Source organism: Arachis hypogaea, chromosome 16 (genome assembly GCF_003086295.3).
Source record: "Arachis hypogaea cultivar Tifrunner chromosome 16, arahy.Tifrunner.gnm2.J5K5, whole genome shotgun sequence".
In the NCBI taxonomy this organism is placed as follows: Eukaryota; Viridiplantae; Streptophyta; class Magnoliopsida; order Fabales; family Fabaceae; genus Arachis; species Arachis hypogaea.
Window position 1 is genome coordinate 32,590,789 of NC_092051.1, and position 27,212 is coordinate 32,618,000.

Sequence of the window (27,212 nt, forward strand, 5' to 3'; positions counted from 1 at the left end):
TTATTTGAGATTTATTTAGTTGAGAAAAGGTGTATTCTATTTTTTTTAAACTCGATTTATTAAGAAAAACATAATATTTTAAATCCAATTTTGTAAGGAGAAATTTTGTTTTAAGTATTGTTTTGAACTCGATTTATTAAGAAAAGAAATCTCTGTCACAGGAGAACAGAGAACAAGATTTTAAAGGATATATTAAATTAAAGAGACTGTCTGCCACATGAGAACAGATCTGACATTGTTTGGGCCTTAGTGCCAAATGTAAAGTGGGGATGCCCACACACTGAGAACTGTTTTCTAGATGTACGTTTATTCATTTGGAAAGTCACACTGTATGCGGCCTAGCGGTACGACTTATAAGCACACTGTATGCATCTGGAAAGCCATATCTGGGACTTATGCCCGGGTAATATCGGGAGCGGGTAGGCAACTGACACATGAGCTCATGGCCTGCATTAGGAATAGACATGCATCATGTTGTTTGCACATTTATATTTGGTTGTGTTTGCTTGTATTACTTCTCTGTGATTGTGCTGTTTGACTTGTTTGTATGTTGGTTTGAATCCCTTAGTTGTGCTGTTAGTTCACGGATGTATTGAGGTGAGATGTTGTGGTTGAAAAATGATTATGTAGCTGAGAGATGGTTAGTATGGCTAATTTTTGTGATTAAAATCTGTTTTGAGTTTAGAAATTTAAAGAAAAGTAATTACTTATCTAAAGTAGAAATAAAAGTATTTTCAAAGGTTTAACAAAATAGTTTTACTAAGTAAGTTAATTATTTACAATTTATTTCATTACTCTTACAGCATTCTCACTCCCTACTGAGAACGTGTGGTTTATTCTCACCCCAAAATCTTTCACCCTGTCAGTGACACAGGTTCGAAGATTCAGTTTGAAGCCACGAGAGAATATTAGCCTTATTTGAGTTAAATTTATGTGTTGAGTTGCTTTCATAGAATTTCCTCGCCCTTGTTATTTAAGATTTTATTTTATATAGAGGGATAGGAGTTGTAACTGAGTTCTATTTGAATTCTGTTGTATGATATTTATTATTATTAATAACTATGTGATCAGTATTGCTTGAGAATCTTTGATATATGATTTTAATTAATAAAAGCAAACTTTTCAGGCATTTTCTTAAAAATTGAAACGCGATGTCGAACTAAATGCTTAATATTAAATAGTAAACAAGGAAAGTAGATTAGTAATGCCTTATCTTTAGTACGATCATGACGTGTTAAAAGTTAGGGCGTTACAAATTTCACTATCTCTCTCTCTCTTTCACACACACTGTGAGTCTGTTAAGTTCTTCTCTTCTTCTTCCACGGACTCATCACTTAGTCGCCGTCGCTATGAGCCCGGACGTTGCCGTTGCAGTTTCATCTGAGTCTGTCACCGAATAAAATAGAATTTTTATTCAAGTTAAAAATAGTCATGCATGAGATCATTTTTGCATGTAATTTCTAAATTTTCTCATCCAAATTTGATCTATGTGGTTGAGTATTTTAGTATGGGATTATCGTGGTTTTGTTGCGACACTAATGTGATAAAAGTTTCGGTAATTTCATAACTAATATATGAGATAGACCAGATTATTAAAGTAATAAGAGAAATTACATTCAGATTTGCGTGTAAAATTTATAAGAGGTGATTATCTCAGAAAAATATATATTTATAACTGAAGTAGAAGATTGTTAGGAAATTATTATTTCTTAATATTTTTATGGACAATACATATATTAATTATAATCGCAAATTAAGTAATTTCACATTAAATGACTTATATAACAGTGATCTCATTTACTGTTATAAATGTTGAATTAAATAAGTCATTATTACTTTTGATTTGGATAAATGAGATTAAAATCATAGATACTATTTTATTTGAGTTTTAGGGTTTAATGAGTGTCACACTCAAATATAAATAGTGACTTCAGGATTTTGGTCTCCAAGACATCAAACTTGCCTTGGTAGCTCATTTCTCACAGTAAAATTGTGATTCAGCCCTATCAGAAATACAGAAGATTTTGGTTAATGAAGATCAAAGAACCACAAGAGTCAAGCTCTCTGATCTCAATCATACTCTCGAATGAAGAGACGCTTCCGTGCTCTTAGTTATATGCTTTAACATGGATGATCTTGAGGTTAAGAAATCCTAAAATTTTCTGCTAAATAGAAATTTTATTCAATCAAATAATAATAAATAATTTTATTGAATTAAATTATATTAATGTGATCATTGAATGATAAAAAATTTTAGAAAAATAAATAAATAATATTTTAAGCGTAGAAATATTAAATTGTCATTTTAATTTACTTTTTTAATCAACGATAATAAATATCTTAAATTAATTAAATTTTTACAAAAATTATACACCTAAAACTATTTTATTTTTTCAAAAATCTTTTGAAAATACAATGGTTCAATGAGAGGTTGACTATTGAGAATTAAATATAATATTTTTAAATTAGTATTTTCAATAAAAAGATGTACTTAGTTCTATCCATCCTAAATAATTCTATATTCACTATTACTTATCCATCTAAATAATTTTAACATTGATAGAATATTATTTTTAGGTGCAAAAAATTTAAAATATATTTATTCTATTTCAAAAATTAATATTCATATTTAATTTAGAATTCCAACAAATATGACAAAAAATATTATATTTTTTAGTTAAAAAATTAAAATAAAATATCTATAAATATATTTTTGTGTTTTAGCTTTAGATTTTTCAAAAAAATTTGGCAACTTAATGGAATCAAATCATATTTCTATAACATATATAAGAATGTATATTACACATAAATAAAAAAATTAGGTATAGTCAGAACAAATACATAAATTAAAATAAAATTTAGAAAATTAAGAACCAATAAAATATTGAAGGAAAGAAATATAAATAGAAGAGAAACAAATTTATTAGAGAGAAGAGAAATAATTTAATAAATTTTATGTGTATATAAAAGAAGAATAAAAAGAAGATATACAGTACCTTATTTAATAACGAAAAGAAGCTAAACATCTGAATTAATATAAAAAAAATAAAAAATAATAAAATAATGATAATCTATCATAATTTTAATCTTTTAATATAATTAATTAATAACAATATAATTAGTCTACCATAATCTTAATCTAATCTTTTAATATAATTAATTTTAATTAAATAATCAAATAAATTGAATATGAATATGTCTAATCTAATCGTATAAAGAAATAGTATATATATATATATATATATTAGGAATAAAATATCACTTTAAAATAAAATTATTATTATTAATGACATATAAATATTAAAATTATATTAATACATTAATAGAAACAGGGCGTGTGCGTACGCACAGGAGTGTGCGTGCGCACGCCCAGAAGAAGTTTTAAAAGGTGTGTGTACGCATAGAGGTGTGCATACACACAGGTACTAAAATTCATAATGTCTGTTCGCTCACACAACCTGTGCTAGCGCCCTCAACAGACAGTCCTTCCCAACGTGTGCATGCGCACAGGGCTATGCGTACGCACATGTTGCAATTCTTCATTGGTATGTGCGGCACAAGCTGTGCTAGCACTGCAAACAGACTGCCTGCCCAAGTCAAAATTTTTGCAGAGGTGTGCGTGCGCACATACCAGAAATCACAAAATTCTGCAACTTCGCAGAATTTTGGATTTTCAACACCAACTTTGAATGATCATAACTTCCTCTACAAAATTTCAAATTTTACAAACTTTATATTGATTTAAAGGGTTTTAAAAGATATTTAATTCTAAATAAATTTCATCAAATTTTAAAAATCGAGGCAAAAGTTATGATCAGACAAAGTTCACCAAAAATCCTTTTTTACCCAACTTTCACATGTACCCAAATTTACCAAATTCACAAGCCACATCCAACTAGAGCAATACCAAACTTCCATTTACAGCACAATCTACCCTTTTTAAATCACAACTCACCATTCTCAACCATCAAACACCAAATATATGACACTAAGGTCAATTCTCCAACAACACATTCCCAACCATTAATTTATTCCTATCAATTCTCATCATCAATTTCGTTCATACTTTATATCAATATCCAACAACATACAATCATTCAAATCATCAAACATCATACCTCAATATCATTATTTCTCAATATATCAATATTAATTCAACATACACCATCAAGCAACCATCACCAACAACCACATAAATCCGACCTATCCTATAGGTCACTAGCCTAAGTGTACATGAATATTATATACTACATAGAAGAAACCGAAACCATACCTTGGCCGATTTTCTATATGAACCAAAACTCCAATTTAGCACAATCAAGCTCTCAACCATATTACAAGCTTTCAATTCCACTCCAATAAGCACCAACAAGTTCCAATAGCTCCCAAACTCACAATAATCAAACTATATATGCATAAACCATCACAAATCAACCTAGGACTTATCATAAATAAAATTTCACAAGAGTTTCAATACCCCTTACTTTTTCCAATAGTTTTGGAAGCCAAAATCCAATGCTAAGCAAGGATTAGAGTGAACCTAAACATCCAAAATCACAAAAACTCACTTAATCCCAAGCCCTACATTTTCGAAAACTTGAAGAGAAGAACTGAGTGGGATTCGAGATTTTCTTACCAATTTCTTATATGGGTCTTGTAGATCTTTTCACAAGGAACGCGTAGCCGCAAACAGTGCGGCGATCGGAGCTCTGTAGCTCAAAATATGAGCCAGTGAAGTTCTATGTGAATAGTGTTTCTCTCTTCTCCTCTCCCTCTTTTCTTTTCAGCATGAATGGGTGTGTTTGAGTTTATGGTGTGCTGAAATGGGTCATTAATGAGAGTTTATATATGTTAGGCTTGGGCTCAACTTGGGCCCGATCCAACCTGTTAGCGTTTTTAGCCCGTTCGGCCCAACTTTGGGCCAAACCTTTAAAATTAACGCCCGGTTTTCCATTTCTAACATTTTTCTAAGGTTTTTGACTGTTTTCACTTTTTCTCACGCAGTACCGGTCAGACTTGAACCGGTTTAACCGGTTCGGCTGCCGATTCGCGGTTTTTCACAGTTTTTTGCAGAAAACACATTTTCTAACTCAGAAAAAACTACTGAGTCCAAAAATTATATTTAAATCCTCAAATTTTCACTCTAACTTTTCGGAATCTAATTTGGGCAATATTAATTACTTGACTAACCAGTTGATTAGTTGCAGTTCTTACATTCTCCCTACCAAATAAGAAATTTTGCCCTCAAAATTTGAATTACCTGAGAATAGCTCGGGATAGTCCTTTCACATTTCAGACTCCAACTCCCAAGTATGCTCTTCTACTCCAGCTCGCTTCCAAGCTACTTTAACCAATGAAACTTCAATTCCGCGTAACTTCTTCACAGTAGTGTCGTCAATTCTCACTGGCGTCACTTGGAAAGTCAAGTTCTCCTTCAACTCGACCGACTCAGGCTCTAGTACATGAACCGCATCCGACGTGTACTTACGAAGTTGTGACACGTGGAATACGTCATGCAAGTTAGACAGATGAGGTGGCAAAGCTACTTGATACGCCACCAACCCGACTCGCCTCAGAATCTCAAATGGTCCTATATACCTTGGATTCAACTTCGTGGTCTTAATCACTCTTCCGATCCCAGTTGTCGGTGTAACTCTTAGAAATACATGTTCTCCCACTTCAAACTCTAACGGTTTCCTTCTCTGGTCCGCATAACTCTTCTGCGGCTCTGAGCTGTTAGAATTCTCTCCCGAATCTTTTTAATCTTTTTCGTAGTCTCTGCTACCAAATCAGGACCCAAAACGCTCACTTCACCCGATTCATACCAACAAAGTAGAGACTGGCACTTCCGTCCATACAAGGCCTTATACGGAGCCATCCCTATGCTCGCATGAAAGCTATTATTATACGCAAACTCCACCAATGGCATGTATCGGTTCCAACTTCTGGGTTGATCCAACACACATGCTCTCAGCATATCTTCTAACTCTGAATGGTCCTTTCCAATTGTCCATCAGTTTGCGGATGATATGTGATACTAAGACATAGCCTCGTGATGAAATATTTTTGGAAAGCTCCCCAAAACCTTGATGTGAATCGGGGATCACGGTCCGACACTATGCTCGATGGCACACTGTGCAACCTTACTATCTCCTTTATGTACAACCTTGCTAACTCCTCCATAGAAAAGTTCACTCGAATAGGCAGAAAATGAGCAGATTTGGTTAAGCGATCCACGATCACCTAAATCGCATCAAATCCCGACCTAGTCCTCGGTAAACCGGTCACAAAATCCATCACGATTCCTTCCCACTTCCACTAAGGAATCTCAAGTGGCTGTAGCATTCCCGATGGTTTCTGATGCTCAACCTTCACCTTTTGACAAGTTAAGCACTTTGAGACATATTCCGCCACATCATTTTTCATTATAGGCCACCAGAACATAGCCTTCAGATTGTGGTACATCTTAGTACTCCCAGGGTGAATAGAAAATCTGCTATTATGTGCTTCTTTCAATATATCTTGCCGTAAAGTACCAACATTCGGCACAATGATCCTACCTTTGAATCTTCACAATCCATCTTGATCCCATGACACTCTCCACTGCTTCCCTTGCTCGATAGCAGGCAACACCTTAGGTAACACGTCATCGTTTTGATGAGCCTTTAGGAGTTCGGATTTAAAGTCACTTGAGATCTGTAACTGATTCAAGCAAGCTCTTCCGGTAACTTCACTAATATCCAACTTAAGATCCACAAACTTACCCACTAACTCCTCCTCCTTGATTCTCATCCAAGCGATCGTTAAAGACTTCCGACTTAATGCATCTGCTACCACGTTTGCCTTTCCAGGATGATAACTTAGTTCAAAATCATAATCCTTTAACAGCTCCATCCACCTTCTCAGACCTTACCACTATGAGTATTGAAGGCATGCTCGAACGGTTCAGTGAAGATGCAAAAAATTTCCATTGAAACTTTTGTGAAAGCTGTTGATGAAAATTCAGCCCTAGGCCACGGTGACCTTATTTTTGTCATTTATATTCTCAACCTAACAATGTAGTATGATTTTAGCTATGATTTGGATGCCCACTGTTTTTCCTAATTGTTATCACTAACATAATGTGAATTTTGTTTATACTTGTAACGCGCTGATAGATCCTTGTATTGACTGCTATAGAGTCTAGACTACATGCCAGACCTGATTTGGTATTTGGTTTTGGTGGGGTAACAATCATTTTTATTATTTTATTTTATTTTTTTTCGTTTGAATTTTTTTCATCGTAAAATGATTTTTAAGTCAATACAATAGTATAATCTGATCACGCATACGTTATTGGGAATGGATCCTCTTAATTGTTAAAAAAAATTGAGAGAATAAAGTATGATCTTTAATCTTTAATTGTTTTCTCTCTTATATTTTTTTGTCCTACTTATAAAATTAATGATAAGAGAACACACATTACTCTTTCTATTGTTAAAAAAAGTTAAAAAAAATCTATTCTCATACGTTATCCACTTCATGCTTGATGGATCAGCATTCAAATCTATATAGGTTAGTTATACCTGTTTATTGGCTTGCATAGTTTTAAAACTATCTAATATTTAATTCGAGTTTATTATATTGTTAACTATTATATTGTTAACTATTTTTTATAGTTAATAGTTGGTCTATTTTAATTTTGTTTATTTAAGGGTTTATCTATTTTGTATTTTTAAAGAAATATGTTAAGATTATAAATTAAAAAAAATTTATTGAAAATATAAAAAATTTATTTTTTTAATAAATATGTTTTGTATCTATCTTGTGTTGTAAAGGGCACATGTTAGTTAAATTTTTTTTTTTTAAAATTTTATTCCTACTATGGATTATCCCAATTCCTAACCCTAAACAATCTGTACCACCACTTTTGTCCATCCTCTTCTAGTCAAAAACCAACCACCATCATTTTCATCCACTGCTACCATTCTTTCCATCTCCACACTATAACCACCCTAAACCCTTGACGCCAACTACTGGCCACAACCCTTCCCCCGGAACACTACCACCTGTTGCACCCATTGCCCACTGCACCACCTCACCTACCACAGCTAATGCTCCCAGATTTGGCAGCGGTTCCATTGTTGTTGCCAAGCCCATATAGATGGAGAGAAAGACAATAGGTGAAAGGAAGAAAATCAAGGAGAGAGGAAAGTCAATCTCATTAGCGTGCATTTACCATGTCATATTAACAATTTAACATGGTAAGATAAGCAATCCTATATATAAAATAGCCTTTTATTATTGTTTTCCCTTATTTTAAATATTTTTCTGCATTACTTGTATTTAATTCTCTAATACCTAGCAGGAGTAATATTTAATGGATCGAGTACCCACTATAGAGGTCATGATTAATGAGAGTAAACATGGAGATAATTAAAGTTTATTGAGAATTTGAGATAATTTTGATTAGGATAAGGATATTTCAATATTATTTTTCCGAAATTTCTATTTTCCAAAATGATCATTTCCTAGTTGAAAAATGTCTAAAACTGACGTTTTAAGATTATATTAATAACATCAATATGGGTTGGTCTGAGTAGTAAGTGGCTCACTATGGCTTAAACATTCTCATGTGAGTTGAAAACTTATGAATATAGTTATTCCTGTTGGGAGATTCTCTGTTGAGACTCATGTACTATAGTATCCCAAATTCTGTTAGGTGTAGATGACAACAAGCTACCAGTAAAATCTAACATTATTTAGAAACTTAAAACTTTTGTTATATATATCTCCAGTGTAGGTACTAAAATAAAAATTTAGAGCATGCATGCGATGTTCCAAAGATGTTCCAACGATAATGATATTAAATACTTATTTAGCATTTTCATGTCACACTCATAATGAATTACTTTAAAACTGATGGAATAAATATTTTTCAAGCTTCAAACTTTAACCTACTATATGAAAAGTGGTTTCTGGATTTTGCACATTATTTTTCACATGGATTAAATAGATATCACTAAACTAAGAATGAAAAAAAACGTTACTTCAACTTACACGTTTTAAAGTTCATAAATTTTGTTATATTGCTTGAGAAGGAAAAATTCAATCGCTTTTGGTATTCTCATGTTTGAAAGATGATATAGGAAACTTAGTAGTGCAATTTCACACACATTATGTTTGGCTTGACATTATTTAGCACAAAATCTCATATCAAATATTTAAATCAATAATATTTGAGAGACAAAAAAATATCATATTTATTCTTGGTTCCATCTATGAAATTAATGGTGAGAGATCACACTTTATTTTCTAAAGTGAAATTCAAACTTTAGAGGATCCAAATCCAAATAAAATAGTATCTCTGGTTTTATTCTCATTTAATTCTAAATTAAAAGTAATAATAACTTATTTAATTTAGCATTTATGATAATAAATGAGATGACCATTATATAAGTCATTTAATGTAAAATAGCTTAATTACGATTATAATTAATATATGTATTGCCCATAAATAGATTAGGAAATAATAATTTCGTAACAAAATAATCATTCAATTTGAATTACAATTAATTGATTGATAGAAATTATAATAAATTGTATGATATTTAAAAAATTAACCAAATCAATTAGTTGATATAATTAATTTATTATAATAAAATGAATTTAATGAGTTAAAAGAAATAAATCGAAAAACACCATCAGAAACATGTTACGACGGTTTTATCATTAAGTGCAGAAATTTAATTTTTACATAATAGAATAGATATTTACAGATTATTATATTAAACACAGACTAAAAAAATACACTAAATAAAATAAAAGCATCAATGGTAAAATATAACCTAAAAATCACTTAAATTCAAAAAGAACCTGTGATGAATTATAATAAATCTATATATGAGAAGTAAAAGTAAAATAAATAATTAAAAATAAAGTAAAAAGAGCAATTAAAAAAATTAAAAGAAGATAGAAAAGATAATGTGTGGAGTAGAAAAAAAAATGTATTACAATAGAAGATTAATATAATTAATTAATACAAAGGATGAAAGAGAAAAATCAAAATATGATCTTATTAAAAAATTTTCAAAAAAATATTTTAAAAAAGAACCTATTAATCAACTTTTATAAAAATATTACAAAAAATTTAAATTATATTTAAATAAAATAATAATACCCTTAAGAATTATTAATCAAAATAAATAAAAAAAATTAATATAAAATAAAATCATAGAAAAATATTAGCAAAATTAAGATAAAAAATAAAAATAAAAATTTACAAATATTTTATTTGAAGTATAAAATAAAAAGGGAAAAAAGGAATATATAAAATAATAAGATAATAATTTGAATTAATTGAGTTCATTTATTTCATTGCTTTATATATTATTTATTAAATAATTTAATATTTATCTCGATCATATTAAATAATAAATTAGTTATAATTAATTTGGTTTAATGAATCAAACAAAATTTAAAATAATTTGATATTTACTCTAATTAAATTAAATATTTGAAGTTATGATTAATGTAATTTAATGAATCAAATAAAATATTAAATGATAAAATATTTATCCTAATCAAATAAAATTACATAATTGATTAGTTATAATTAATACAATTGAATGAATCAAATACATTAAATTAAAAAATAATTTAGTTAATTTGTGTCTTAAGGACACATTTTGAAAATATTTATTTTGCAACAACTTTTATAAAAGATTTTTTATAATATTTTTAACCTATGATTTAAAGGCATAGTTATAATAATCTATTAAAAAGTACTTAATTAGTTAATACAAATAATTAATATAATTGATTTAATTCAATAAATTAAAAAAATAAATGTAAAAAGAAGAGATAAAGAGAAAGTAAAATTATAAAAATGTATATCCATTAAAAAAATAAAAAAGTCCTTTTTAGTTTTTTATTTATTAATTATTAATTTATTATAATTAATTTCACAACATTTATTACACGTTATTCATCTTATAAATTAATACAATTAATTTATTGATATCAATTATCGATAATTAATTATAATTAATATAATTCATTTCGCTATACTTTCTAAATAAATAATTAAAAATGCACGTCTCAATTTTTTGTTCAAGTAATAAAATAAAATAAAATATATAAATTGAATAGATATAAATCTGAAAATTATAAATTTTATTAATAACTCAAATAAATTAGTACCATAAAATTAAATTTAATGTCTATTTTAAAAATAATTCCTGACCTTTTATTTATTCTTTTAATTATTAATAATTTAAATAAAATAATACCTTATAACTTATTTTGTTATTTATTTTAAGTCATTACTAACATAGTTGTTAGTAATACCCAAGTGTATATTATCAACATAATTTTATCACGGTATTTAAATCTTATCGTCATTGCAATTTTGTACCGTCTTACTTTTTTTAATTGTTATTATTAGAATTGTTAAATAATATTAAAAAATTCTTTAGAAATAGAAATAGCGATGGCACCTTGAATAATTAATTCAATAGAATTAAATTTAAATGAATAAGATGATTCAATCAATTATACAAATAATAGCATATTTATAAATATTAATATTGAAAATACTCTCCCTAATGTAAATGATCAATACAATAATTATATGAAAAAATAACTAATGACATAATTGCATAATTTTCAAGATCCTATATAGTTAAATCTAACGGGATAAATAAAAAATATTTATATGATAATGTCCTAATATTTTAACATATTATAAATCATATTATAAATTTATATATCATATTATAATTTTAAGTCAACTCCTTAAACACATTATAACATAAACCATCTAAAAAGATACACCAAATTAATGAATATCACATGGGCCACAACATACACTCTAAATTATCACGATATTTTAAATAAAAAGAGCATCAATATAGAAAAATAAATGAATATATATAACTAAAATAAAGAACAACAAAGAGACACACAAAAAATAAAATAAAATAAAGAGAATCAATAAAAACATTAACATATAAACCACATACACGAACGTATGTATATATTAATTGTGAATCACAAAAAAAAGACAATATACATACACACACATATATATATGATTTGAAGTACACATGACAAAATATAATATTACAAAATAAAATTATAGTAAGATTATTTAAAAACAAAGTAAAAATCACATATTTTTTTGTTAATCAGAAGCTAAAATAAAAAAAAAAGTGTGCGCCTAATAATAAGCAATTAAAATAAATAAAAATTTTTAAAAATATAAAAAAATAAAATGTATAAATAAAGATAAAAAAACAAAAATTCAATAAATTATAAAAATTGTACCTAAACACGAGAGAGAGGGGGGAGGGAGGGAGGGAGGGAGAGAGATAGAAAAGAAAGCGAATGAGTAAAAAATATTTGATCTTGTATAAATAGAGGGTATTGAGAAAAATAAACTAATTAAATTAATTCATATATTTCGTTATCATATTTATTATTTATTAAATAATTCAATATTTATTCCAATCAAATCAAATAATTAATATAATTAACTAAATTAATTAATTGATATAGTTAATTATAATAAATGGTGAAATTTGAATGTCTAATCAAATTAATTAATTGATATAATTAATTAATTATAATTGATTTGCTTTAACGAATTAAATGAAATAAATCAGGAAATACCTTAAGAGCATGTCGCATCTGTTCTGTTATTAAGTGTAAAAATCTTATTTTTATATAATATAATAGATAGATAATAAAGATATTTTCTTAAATTAGTATAATTGTGCATTATTCATTAAATATTAGTTGTAATATTGTAATATAATTATAATAAATATATTTTTTAAAATAAATTTATTTAGAAAAATATAAATTGGTTATTAATAACCGGTGCCATTATCATAATAATATTATTATTATTATTATTATTATTATTATTATTATTATTATTATTATTATTATTATTATTATTAAAGTGATTACAAATATTTTCGATTGATAATTGATAAGTAGTTTAATAATGCATTAAATATTGATTTTATATAACTATAATAAAGATATTTTTCTAAATTAGTATAATATGTACTATTACTTAAATGCTAATTATAGTATAATTGTAATAAAGATATTTTTATAAAATAAACTTAGAAGCAAAAATAGTGCATTCATTTTGGCGGGAAAATAGATTCATGAGAAATCGACACTTCACTTTCATTAGTTGGGAGAAAATCCAGTTTTAATATATTAAGTAGATAGATTTAGAAATATAAACTCTATTATATTTTTCTAGACAAACCTAAACAACTCTACACTAATAGTCCGTACCATGTCATGTTTTTCAAGACTTATATTTAGGAACATATAGAATTTTAATAATAATACATAGGTAATTGAAATAGATTATATAAGGGTTTTCAAGTTATTATTATTATTATTATTATTATTGGATAATGAATAAGAATTAGAATTTTATCAATATTTTTAAAATTAATATAATTAAAATGACTAAAAATATTTAAAATCAATGTGCGTTATTAATATCATAAGATTTGCTCATTTTATGATTAGAATCAAATATTCATATCATGATTACCACGACCGGTGCCATTATCATATCATTATCATATATTATTATTAATATTAAAATGATTAAAAGTATTTTTAATTGAAAATTGATAAGTAGTTTAATAATGCATTAAATATTGATTTGATATAATTATAATGGAGATATGTTCCTAAATTAGTATAATTATGTATTATTCATTAAATATTAATTATAATATAATTGAGTAATTCTCCACATACAAGTGATTTTCCATACAAGTCATACAAGTCATTTATAAACACGCCGTTTCACGTTTTTTTCTTGTGCCTCTTTTTCTTCTTTCTCCGTACTTTCTCTTCCTCTTCCTCTTCCTCTTCTTTTTCTTCTTCTTCTTTCTCCGTGTCTCTTTTTCTTCTCTTCCTCCCTCTTTTTTTATTGAAATTTCTTCTCCTCTTTTCGTTTTCTCTTTCTCCTTCATCAAAATCACCAGAAAAAACGAAGAAACATTATTCAAGGTACGTTTCTTGCCTTCTCTTTCTCCTTCTTCTTCTTCTTGCTGCACGTTCTTCTTCCTCTTCCTGTTCTTCTTCTTCATTTACGTACTTTTCTCTTTGTTTTCTTTCTTCATTATTCTTGATTTCCATTGTTTTTTGACATCAAGCTCTGAAATCGTTTTTGAAAAAGAAGAAGCAGCAGAAGATGAGGAGGAACAAGAGAAAGAGTTCTGAATTATGCATAAGGTGTACTTCAACGAATTTTAGGTGTATTTCTTAAATCCTTTGGGTGTATTTCTGTAATCCTTTGGGTGTATTGATTTCAAGAAGAAATATACTGTCTCTCCCTATATTGGGTGTATTTCTTAAATCCTTTGGGTGTATTTCTGTAATCCTTTGGGTGTATTTCTGTAATCGTTTGGTTTATTTCTTTAATTGTTTTGGTGTATTTCTGTAATCCTTTGGATGTATTTCTGTAATCGTTTGGGTGTATTTTTGTAATCGTTCGGGTGTATTTCTGAAGTTCCATCATCTTCAAAACAATTTCAAAGCTTGATTTCAGAAACCATGAAAATCGAAAAAAAAATAGAAGGAGATCGAAGGTAAAGAGAGAACGCTTTTCCATACAAATCATACAAGTCATTTAAATTCACGCTTCTTCTTCTTCCTTCCTTCGTAAAAAAGGAAACGAAGATGAAACACGCGAAGATGGTTCAGTAATGCGCGTGTTAGGCCTAACTTGTAAGACTTGTAAATAAAAATGACTTGTATGTGTAGCACTCCTCAATATAATTATAATAAAGATATTTTGTATAAAATAATTTAGAATAGAAAAAAGTGTATTCATTTTGGAAGAAAGATACCTCACCTTCATTAGTTGGGGGAAAACCCAGTTTTAGTATATTAATTAGATTATTATTATTATTATTAAAAGTATTTTCAATTGATATATAATTGATAAGTAGTTTAATAATGCAATAAATATTGATTTGATATAACTATAATGAAAATATGTTTCTAAATTAGTATAATTATGTATTATTTATTAAATATTAATTATAATATAATTATAATAAAGATATTTTTTATAAAATAATTTAGAATAGAGAAAAAATTATTTATTTTGGAGGAAAAACGAAGTCACGAGGGATGGACACTTCACCTTCATTAGTTGAGGAAAAACCCAGTTTTAGTATATTATAATAAGTAGATAGATTTATTATTATATAAAAATCATATTTTTATACTTAATAATGAAGTTGATGTGACATACTTTTGAAAGTGTTTTTCGATTTATTTTTTTAATTCGTTAAATATATTTTACTACAATAAATTAATTATATCAACTAATTAATTTGATTAGATATTTAAATATCACACAATTTATTATAATTTATATCAATTTATTTCAATAGTATTTTTTAATTTATTTTTTTTAATATTCTGATAGTATTTTTTTAATTTATTTCTTTTAATTTATTAAACCAAATTAATTATAATAATTATGTGTATTAATTAATTAATTTGATTAATTTTTTTTTTTACCAAAGATATGAGACTCGAATCCGCAACCTCTTAATTGAGTATAGAGAGACTATGCCATTTGAGCTATTACTCATTGGCAATTAATTTGATTAATTTATTAGTTATTAAAATAATAAATTTATGAATAAAATGAACAATGGAGATATTTTCAATTAATAATCATATCAAATCAGATCAAATCATATCTATTGAATAATTCAAATCATGTGAATTAAGAACCAAACTAAAATAAGATGATTTTTTACTTATTCAAATTGAATGTAATAAATATAAATTAATTTTGTTAGATAATCATGATCTCATGATCTTTTATATATATTTTATACAAATTAATTTTGTTACATTTTAACATATATTTTATATGTACGACAAATTTGACTGCTAATTTTGGTATACAAAGAATATGATTATTTTTAACTAAAAATACTATTTAAATATTAAAATTTAGTCATAATGCAAAGCATGAAGTGGATAACGTATGAGAATAGATTTTTTTAATTTTTTTTAACAATCGCTTTCACAAAAGTTTCAACGGAAATTTTTTGCATCTTCACTGAACCGTTCGAGCAGGCCCTCGATACTCATAGTGATAAGGTCCGCCTTATCTCTTACCCGCACGCTCACCTGGAAAAGTAAAGTTTTAGGAAAAATTTGGTAAGAAAGTTCGGGGATCGAATTTAAGAGAGTTCATACACGAAATTTTTCACCCCATTTTTACCGCCCTACAAACATACCCTAAGGAAAATTGCCTTTTGATAGAAAAGCCTTAACTGAAAGAGTAATCCAACAAATTAAAGTCTAGCACAAGCATCTTAGTGTTGTCATGTATTTTTGCATGACTTAAGTATCCAACAATTGGCCAAACTAAACGACCGTTATCTGGCAAGTCCTAAAGCATCCCTTCCTTACTTTCCTCCCTAATGCTAATCAAGGAAACTATTAAATGGTCTGTATATTCTAAAGATATTAAATCTCTGACCATGTTTTTGTGAAGACATAAATTTCTAAGCAAAATTAAGTACTTATAGGGCTTTGACCACTGAAAAAAGAGTGACATAAATCGTTCTATTGACTAATAGAAGTACCCTGTGTTCCAACAACAAAAAAACTATATATAAGTATTTAATTTTGGTTAAAAAATATGTGTCCATGCAATGAATGGTTAGGGACCTTTTTATCCCTTTTATACAAGATTGAACATTTTCTTTGGAGAGCATACTACCGGGACACATTCAATTCACCTCCAAGAACATGCATAATCACTAATTTCAATTTATAATATTTTAAAAGTTGTATATATAAATCTAAAATTAGTGGTGCATGTTCCTGAAGCACAAAATATATGTTCTCAGGGAGCATGCAGTAATTTCTCGCAATTAGAAGGATTAATAGGAGGATCTAGATTTTAATCGTTGTCTCGCTACAATTAGCCAATTTGTAAGGACTTCAGCTAAAATTAGGCTCAACAACAGCATTGGGTAAAAACACAATGAAATGCATATGAAGACACCTTAGTCGGGTTCTGGGAACGTAGCTAGAAGATTGGCCAAGAGTAAAACTTGAATTAGACTAGCAATTTATTTATCACAAAGCGTAAATAAGAAGCACCTGTCCAGTTTCTGCTTCCTGCTCTCCAACAACCAAGATGTAGTTGTACTGTGCTAGCTGAGCCTCTCGCACCTGCAACTTGGCATAACTTTCAATTAAGACATTTATTTGGCTGAGAGATTAGTAATAAAAAAGTCAGAACAAATTAAATAGAAGTAAAAGTTTACTTTTCATTTAATACGATTGGCCTCCGATTAAAAATTCAGAACATATAGATATATTTGCAAGATTAAAGAAGTGTAAACATACCACACAAAGATACCAATAACATTAAATACACCCAGCTTACATATAGATGTATTTGGCTAAGCTTTCAGGTCAATGGGGAAAAATTAATACTAAGTACTAAGAATTGAAAACTTGGTTTCTCAATATGTTGTACACAATAATTTTTATAAAAGGAATTCATGTTGAACACAATAAAACTTAGCTGTAAACATTTCATCGCGCAGTAGATCAAAACAATGTTAGCATTATTGTCATATCAAATGAATGAAACATTGGACTATAGCCAAAGTATCAATTCAGGATGATTTCGTCACCTTCTTTTGAATCTTCCTATCTGTTAAATCAGCATCAACCCTAACCCTTTGCTGTAGATTTCATCTTTCACCTATCAAATTGCAGCACGAGAAAATGTTATCTAATAAATGAACAACTTGTTTTACAAGCCATAAATTACAAGTGTCCCAATAAAAAGTAAGAGAATAATGCAAAGCTAACTAATTGATTCAATTTTAACCATATGCAGAGAAGCTCGCAGTATTTAAGAAAACATGAAGATCATCAATGTTGTAACAGCTTTATATATTACTAACATAGGATGCCACAGAATTATAATTCCCAATAGTGTTATCCCATGATATATCCAGTACACATCATCCCATTCATTTTATGTGATAAATTTACAACAAATAGAACCTAGAAGCAATGTACCTTCTCTGCATAAGCTTGTGATTTCTCCGACACACGGCAAACAATTGCTTGACGAGGACTTAGCCAGAAGGGCCATTTACCCTTGTAGTGCTCTAAGTATGGCAAACATGCGCTCAACAGATCCTAGAATGGCCCTGTGTATCATGACAGGCCTCTCAATCTTGGCTTCATCCTCAGCCGAGTATTCCAACTTAAAACAATTAGGTAGTTGGAAATCAAGCTGCAAGCAAACACAGCAAACTACCAGTTAAGTTATCCAAAGCTTACTCAGGTGAGAATGTAAATCAAGTTACGATATAAACCTGCAAAGTTGCACACTGAAATTTCCTACTCAATGCACCATCCCCTTCATTCAGCTGCAAAGGAATTATTCAGAAATAAGTATAAAGATCATGGTTTACAAGTGAATGACACATTCTATAGTCAAGAAAAATAAAATGTAGCAGGTAAACATGTCATCACAATCATATTCATCAACTTTTATACAATAGGGACTGCTGATTGCCCATTCTGAATCAATTGCAATCAGAATTATAGCCATACCATATGATCAAAGCAACATCATGAACTTAATAATAGAAATTAAAGACTTCTTGAGATCATAAAAATGATGATATAATTACCTGCCAAGGCTTCCCAAATTCATCCAGAGCTTCCTTAAGGGCACTTTCAGCTTTCTCCCATGTTGCTGTTTCTCCTAAGGAATTCTCTGGCCTCTACTCAAGTATTCAACACATGCAGAGGATGATAAATAGACAAATAATAAGATCGATGTTACCATGTGCAGAAAGAACAACAACAGTACAGATTAAAAAAACTTCTTCTCTTGGATGAGAACCAGAAAACAAAGAAAGGAAAACAAAGTTTGTAAAAGGAATTCACATGAGAACCAATGCTGCAAGGAATTTAATCATGAAGCCCAACATAAAGTAACTAGCAAATTGCCAACTTCATTGGTTTTATAAAATCCCATATAACATTCAATTGGAAATTTGGAATCACATCCAGAGACCCAACTATTGACCGGAAAAGTGCAACATAGATAAAGCATCTTTGGCAGGTAGAGAACATGCCATCAAGGTAGAAAAATACATGGGGTTTGAACCTAATGATGTTTCCAATGAAGCTTTAACACTATCAGGAAATATGGAGGTCGTTCATCTGAGATTTTGTATATTTTTAATCTTGATTACATAAAACTTATCAACAAGAAAGAACGAAAGAAGAAGAATCACCATTAAAATTTAAAATTACAATTTTATCTTGCCAGAATTAATGGAGTTCTATAAACCAAACCTACTGGTGTATAGGCAAATGCAGATAAGATACTATCAACAGCCTAAATAGGTTGTTTGAAAACAACAAAAGAGGCATGTAAGCACATTAAGAACAATAAAGAGCATACCGTTGAAAGCTTGAGATCGTATGTGAAACCAAATATTTCATAGACATAATCGATGAACTTCAAGGCTTCTCTAACTTCATCCTTTATCTGTAAATTGAATCATATTGATAATTCCACCCTCAACTCGAAAGAGAAAAATTTCTTGTTCACAAATTTGAAGATCAACTCACCTGAGACTCCCTGCAAAAAATATGTGCATCATCCTGTGCAATATTTTAAGGAAATGCTGTTAACAACATAGGACCTCGAACAGAGAAGAAATCAGAACTAAAAACACTGTAATTGATCTAGATAACTAATTTGCAATGTTACTAGAGCTGCAATTATTTCATAATTGGAAAAATGAACAAAAACCATCAGCTGCCTTGCTGCAATAAATTTTTATGATGTTTTTACAACTATGACTATATGAACATTAATGAGTCCAGGTGTCTGAAGGGAATTTCAAAACCCCTAATAACTGGTTTGTTTCAGAAAGCTAATGTCTCCAACTCAAGGGACCTTACTATGCTTCTGCACTAAATGTAAACTAAAATATAAAATAAAAAACAAAAATAAAAATTGCAACTCAAACATGTACTTCAAATCTCTTGTAAGGAATTTCCATACTTGGAATTTGCAGTGCATATGCCTATAAATTGAAAGGATCTTCTGTGAATCACAAGAATCTATGCCTACCTCGACATTATTTGGAATAGAAAGAAAAGAAAGGCAGCAACTAAACTTTATTTGGAAATAACTAGGTTTAAAATACAAAAATAAATAAAGCAATGTTTTAAAAGAGTGAGTTAAATCCCTTGTATCAACTTTGCATTTAATGTCTCTGTTTGGTTTTAGCAGCTGGGGGAAGAACATACCTGCTGAAATCTCCTAACACGCGTCAATCCACTCAAAGCACCACTAGCCTCATTTCTATGCAAGACCCCAAAATCAGCCATGCGAAGAGGAAGTTCTGCAGAACCATTAAATAATTGTGAGATGAAATTACACTGTTAGGGACTTGGATATTATGAGTGCTCAAAGTCCCACATCGAGTAGTATGGGATGCTTGATGTTATATATAAGGAGAGTGGTTCTTCCCCCTTAACAGCTACCTTTTAAGGTGTGGTTTCCCACTTTCCTTAGATACCTAACAATGGTATCAGAGCATGGTTGTCGGCGCAATGGAGAGGGCTACCTATAGACACCGTTGGGTCAGTGTCGATAGAGTGAAGCCGCCGGCCGGTGTATTTTACAAAGAATTTATGGCAGAGTTTAAAGGTGATCTTCATTTCCGTGATAGATAATCTATATTCTTTTTTATTCGTCGGATTACTGGCAGGCAATATTTTACTATTTCTGTAGCAGTACACATAATTTCAAACATAAAATGAGCATCTAGAATGGCAGGCCATTAGCAGCTATTTGTTGGTTATTCAGTAATATTTCACAAGGTATGGAAACTGATCATTCAATCTGCCACACCTCAGTTTACAGCTGGATATTCTATTCCAAAGAAATTAATAAAATGAAGATCACCTTTAAACTCTTCTGATCAGAATAAGATACGCCATAAACTCTTTGTAAAGTAGCCCGAGCTTTGTTTCCCCCTCCAATATGCTGAAGAAGCCTAGATTTGCAAAACCACCAATAACAAAACTACTTGTGATTAACACATGTCTCCAAATAAATCAAACTTTGTCAAACACATATCCATAAACAAAATTTAAATAAATACCTTCAAACAGGCAATTGCCTTAACAAAGGAAGTATTGGGTATATGTGGTCCACGTCTGTATACTGTGATGGTTTTATCAGCAGGCAAATCATTGATAATTTCAACCTGATGACAATAGCAAGAACATAGCATAAGCAACAGATTGTGATATCATAGGCTACAAAAGAAACAAAATAGGCAATGTGTTGTTCAGATCAATATGCTAATGTGGTGCAAAAGATAACAGAGCTACTACACTGCTATGCTTGCCTTGAACTCATTATCTGAAAACATCTCAAGTGCTTGATCACGTGTTACTTCAATGCGCTCAAAAGGTTGTTTCTCCATCAACCATCATATATATATTAAGGGAACTACAAACTTATCATACTGAGCAATAACACTCAAAAAAATCCAAAAACTTTGCATTAGCAATTTAGCATACTGATAAAAAGGAATAGCCAACTAACAACCAGATGAAGAATTCTCATTCAAAGGGTTGAAATCTAAAATCTTTTGTGAATACCAGACTGGCAGAGTACAAATATTCTCAAAGCCAGCAATTTTGAGATACCATTCAGTACAACTTGCTATTGATTACAAACACACACAGTAACAAGAAACAACTCTATAAATAAGCACACATAAACACACAGAGAAAAGAAGGATGAGAAATACCCCAGCTGCCTTCAACACCCCAGCCTCAATTTGCTTGAAATGATCATCATTCAATCCCAAGTCACCATAAAACGCATCATAATAGAAACCCTGCAACAACATCCACATTCTCATCTATACTATTTATCTTGCAACAAAATAATAAAACAAGAGAAATATCTATCCTCCTAAGTATGCATCTACTTACTAAAGATGATTGCTGTTTAAGATTTCAAGGCATTGGAAGTATCTACCTTTTTTACTTTATTTAGTATGCAGGAACATGTTTCCGAGTTTTTTGACGATGCTATATGCCTATATCATTACTCAGTGTAACAACACAAACAGCATGATTGGCAATAATGAAATTTCTCTCGAGAAAACTACATATTTTGAATCTTAAACCAAGTTTATCCAAGTAGAAAGAAACAATTCACCTCTCCTCTTGTAGTACAAGGCCCAATGCGGAGCTTGCATCCGTACTCCATCTCAAGCGACTGCAAAGAGAAAACCATCGTCATTTTCACCATCAACTCCAAAATCAAACAGAATAATAAAGAAATAAAATCGAAAAACGTTCCGAATTGAAGAAAACGGTTAGTACCTGGCTAAGAATGTGAGCACTAGAGTGCCAGAAAGTGTCGCGGCCTTCGTCGTCTTCGAACTTGTAGATCCTGAGTTCGCAATCCTGCTCGAGAGGCCTGGCCATGTCCCATAGCACGCCATTGACCCTCGCGATGAGTGCGTTGTTGGCGAGGTTCTTCGAAATCTCTTTCGCCACATCGAACGGCGCCGTTTGCCACTTGGCGGCGTCCTTGACCGTGCCGTCGAGAAGTGTGACCTTGATTGGATCCGGCGACAGTGAGAGGCGCTGGGTTTTCTGCTCAGCCTGGATGGACTCGAACATCTTGATACGCTTCGGAATGGCGGCGTTCAGATACTCATCGTCCTTGGGGTGGGGCACCATGGCGGTTATGGTAGAGTAAAAGAAACGGTTACGGCGGAGATTGTGGAGGGGAGAGAGTGGGGAAGAGGAGCTAGTAGCGTAGCGGCGGAGCTGGATTAGAGAGGGGGTTTATGGATTTTATTTTTTATTTTTTATTTTTTATTTAATTTTTTCATTTTTATTTTTCAATACCTGCAGTCAGAAACTCAGAACTCTTGTTAGTGAGGTTTAGGGTTTTTTTTTTTTTGTTGACTAGTTTAGGGTTTTTATTTATGTTTACCAAATTTACAACGGAGACTTTATATTATAAATATTATATTATGTGTATGAAATTATATTTTTATTATTTTAAATATTATAATAATAATTGTGTGTATATTTTTAGTTCTTATTGATATGTATTAGATAGTTCTAATTTTAAATTTTGAATATATCTAAATCAATTTGGATTGGTTTAGTGATCAACTTAGTCGTCCGCTTAAGTAAGTATTGAGAGTTCGAATTCCGTCTCGTATGTATAACAACTCATTACCGGCCAATTGTAAATTCTTAAATGAAATTCAAATTCATGACGGATTAGTCCTTAACTTGTTGAGTATCGTGGGAAGCAAAAAAAAAAATAATATCTATACCTAAATTTTATTATATTTTTTCCCCATTACTAAATTTTTCTGGGTCCGTCACTGACTCACTGTTCACAGCTCATGTCATCATCGCTGCTCATCCCGTTACTGTCGTTGTTGAGCCCGTCGCCACCTTTCTCCTGACGGACTCATCATTTAGTCGTCATCGCTATGAGCCCGGACGTTGCCGTTGCAGTTTCATCTGAGTCTGCATGAGATCATTTTTGTATGTAATTTCTGAATTTTCTCATCCAAATTTGATCTATGTGGTTGAGTATTTTAGTATGGGATTATTGTGGTTTTGTTGCGGCACTAATGTGATAAAAGTTTCGGTAATTTCATAACTAATATATGAGATAGACCAGATTATTAAAGTAATAAGAGAAATAACATTCAGATTTGCGCGTAAAATTTATAAGAGGTGATTATCTCAGAAAAATATATATTTATAACTGAAGTAGAAGATTGTTAGGAAATTATTATTTCTTAATATATTTATGAACAATACATATATTAATTATAATCGCAAATTAAGTAATTTCACATTAAAGAATAATTTTAGTAGTATAAATAATAAAATTAAATTATTATATACAATTTTTACTTTTTACCTTATTATGATTGAAGTTAACATTAATTGTAAAAAACTAATTTTAAATAGTCCCAATTTGTATTTTAAAACATAATTAAAGCACAATTCATAATTTATTATTTTGTGATTAATCAAGATTTTTTAAATTTTTGGGTTAAGTCTTCTGTATTTTATGATTGATAAATTTTTTCTACAAAGCACAAATTTATGATGAATTATTACAATTATAATTAATTAAAAAATCAAGAAAAAATTATAAAAAAATCAAATAAAAGATAAAAAATAGAGTAAACATTTATTTTTAAACTAAAAATTTGTTAATTGTGCTAGAAATTCTAAAAATTTGTATCTTATTATATAATCAATTTTGTTACTCACTTTAACTTTATTATTCATTTATTGTATCTAAAAAAGTATATAATGTCACACTTATTTTAAAAAAGACGAAACTCTTCAAATACACGGTATAATATATAATTTAAGAACAATAAAATAAAAATTTCTAGAATTTTATAATAGTATTTGAAATTTTCAATAACGATAATACAAAGTGTTTAAATCGACCAAATGAATTCAATAGTTTTGCTTTGCACATCTTATTTAAATTTGAATTTTAAAATTTAATTTGTATTTTCTTTCTAATATAAATTATTTTTGACAAAAAATAGAGAAAAAAATTTATTAGACCAAAAAAATATCCTATCAAAAAATTATTATAAGGAGATTTATAATTAGAGAAGAAAAGAATAAAAGTATTAATAATAATTAAGAAAAAGAAACGAAGCTTGTATTAAAGAATGTTAAAAAAGAAATAATAAAGTTTATATTAATAATAATAATAATGCTGAGAAATGATGTTGCTGCTTTAGGCTTCTAACCTTCATTTTTGGCCAGCTTTTTTTTCTTTTCTTTGCTTTTTTTTTAATTATCAAGTCATAAAAAAAATAAAGAACAATTCAAGAAAACGAAAATAGCAACATCGAAAACAGTAAGATCAATAGTAACTATACAAATCAAAATACATAGGAGAAAAACAATTTAAGATTATAGAGCCAACTACACATGAAAACTAATTAGCACCATATAAACCACATCATATTTCTCATTAAATTGATAAAAAAAATTTAAGAGTATAAAAACAGGTTTGACATCGTTTTCCAAACCTCATTGTTCAAAAGTTGAAATCCAAACACAAATTTCATTATAGTTCCTTAGACAATTTAAGCTAAGCTGTTTTGTGTTATGTTGAGCTTAAAAGGTATGACTTTAATTTGCACCTTTATCCAAAGTAGTGTTGTGTTGTTTTCCACTACTTGAACTATCTTATGTGTGTAGTTGAGGCTATACTATAAATTACACTCTCTCTTCTTTAGTATTTCACATAACCATGAGTTTCATAAATAGAAGGAAAGTATATGCCTTTTGTTAAACTTGTATTAATTATTACTATCACTCTAGCATAAGCTAGCACTACTACTAATTATATTAATAATAGGAATCATAAGCAGAATATGAATGTATCTGTAAAACTTGTTGAGTAGGAACATTCTAGCCAATTGTATTAGAATTTTACCTCCTTCCTTAGAAGCAATATAGGAGACTAGCGCTTGCAATTGCGCTTTAACGGTATCCAACTCTTCTTGCACATTTGGACCACAAGTAGATGATGTGCCAACATCATTTGAAGAACCTAAATTCATTTGACTAATTCTTGTAGTGTTGTTCTTAAAAGCAATTATTAGAACAGCTCTCATACCTAAACCTCGAACACGACCAGAGTGCTCTTTCCCAAAAACTACTCCAAGAGCATCAAGAGGAGAATTAACAGTTAATTCCATCGGTTGTTGGCTGCTATGTACTTTAATCTTCTCCTACATATATAAAAAGAAAGAGAAAGAATCAAAAATAGTATTATCTTATAAAAAAGAAAGAAAAAGAAATACAAACAAGTTACTTATTGCACTTTAGTCTTACCGCTATTTCTTTAGCCTTTTCATTAACATAACTTCCATCTATTTTCTTGTGAGTGATGTCCCACATTAACATGACTAAGAGGGACTACAAATAGGGATTTAAAAAAATTTATTCATTAAAAGTCTATATATATTCTAAAGGTAAGAAAATTATTCTTGTATGTGCAAATTAGATATTAAACAAATACTTAAATAGTATTCTAAAAGAAACTATAAAAAAATTATAATTACCTCTTTCAAATGATAATTTCGTGGCTGTAACAGTGACTTTGTGAATTTTTCCTTCTCAAGTAGTTGTATATATGATTTAAAGAAGATGCTGGGTAAGTTAAGAAGTTAAAGAAGACATTACTCATCAATATGAAAAACAGAAATAGTATATTAATCTCACATAAAAAATTATTAATTGCCTTTTAATTTTATCATTTAAAAAAATGTATTTAGAAAAAAAAAGAAGAAAAGAAGAAACAAATAATAGATTTGGAGTGCATATGTGTGAACTAGAAATCTAGAATCAAACAGAGCAGACAAAGGTTTATTTTTCAACTAATAGTTTGGAAGCAGTTTAACTCCATTGGAACCATTCTTGTAATTTAGATATATATTTCTTTTTGTGAAAACAAAGCTTATGAGTTAAGCTAAGAGTATTGAATTAGAATGAGAACAAAGTTCCAGAAACATGACAAAGGATGATCCAACGAATCAGTCACATTGTGAGCTTATAAACAAGAGGTAAGAGCAATGATCATTTTCAAGTCTATAATGGATCAAACGCAATACAGATTGTGTTTCCATATATATTATAATTTTGAGAATTGGATCATTTTCAAGTCTATAATCGGTCAGCATGTAGTGAATTAATCAAAGACAATAACTAAAATTGTTTAAAATCCAATGAACTTGGATTGGTCTACGTCAAGTTCAATTTTCGTTGAATCTCAATTATTGAATTCCAAATTTTTAAACATTTAATTTTTATTGATTCAACAAGTCCAATTTTTAGATTTTCTTTAAGAACTAACATTAAAAATGTTATAGAAGTATTTTATTAATAATTAAGAGCACCACTCTATTGCATGCATTTCACAAGATACATATACTAATATACATGGCTTAGCTTCTTTCACTTAATTTTCTGAGTACACTCTAAAATGGTAACATAGTCTAAAGTCTGAACTAATAATGAGCTGATTAGCTTATTAGCATATTGCCAATAGTAAT

General features: G+C 29.3%; 2 protein-coding genes across 2 annotated transcripts; both read right to left on the reverse strand.

Moving 5' to 3' along the window:
• Nucleotides 1-5,285: 5,285 nt before the first annotated feature.
• On the reverse strand, nucleotides 5,286-5,878 carry LOC140180092 (uncharacterized). Its single transcript, XM_072220489.1, has 2 exons — nucleotides 5,692-5,878; nucleotides 5,286-5,590 (listed from the first exon to the last, which is right to left on the reverse strand). Exons 1-2 carry the CDS (start codon nucleotides 5,876-5,878, stop codon nucleotides 5,286-5,288), a joined length of 492 nt encoding a protein of 163 aa, XP_072076590.1.
• Nucleotides 5,879-15,910: 10,032 nt separating this feature from the next.
• LOC112758928 (probable threonine--tRNA ligase, cytoplasmic) lies at nucleotides 15,911-23,000 on the reverse strand. The gene is given in 14 exon segments (XM_072220192.1): nucleotides 15,911-16,179; nucleotides 17,164-17,235; nucleotides 17,706-17,746; nucleotides 17,749-17,776; nucleotides 18,100-18,196; nucleotides 18,198-18,319; nucleotides 18,402-18,455; nucleotides 18,723-18,815; nucleotides 19,505-19,591; nucleotides 19,675-19,707; nucleotides 20,362-20,460; nucleotides 21,903-21,968; nucleotides 22,295-22,354; nucleotides 22,462-23,000. Coding segments are annotated over 14 exon segments (1,311 nt in total). The 5' UTR covers nucleotides 22,825-23,000; the 3' UTR covers nucleotides 15,911-16,083.
• Between the last annotated feature and the right edge of the window lie 4,212 nt (nucleotides 23,001-27,212).

Bases quoted from the DNA above. Each gene is read 5' to 3' on its own strand.
- LOC140180092 (XM_072220489.1), bottom strand. From the start codon at position 5,878: ATGGCTCCGTATAAGGCCTTGTATGGACGGAAGTGCCAGTCTCTACTT. The intron at 5,591-5,691 runs GTTAGAGTTTGA...CAAGGTATATAG, and splicing joins GCGGACCAGAGAAGGAAACC to GACCATTTGAGATTCTGAGG.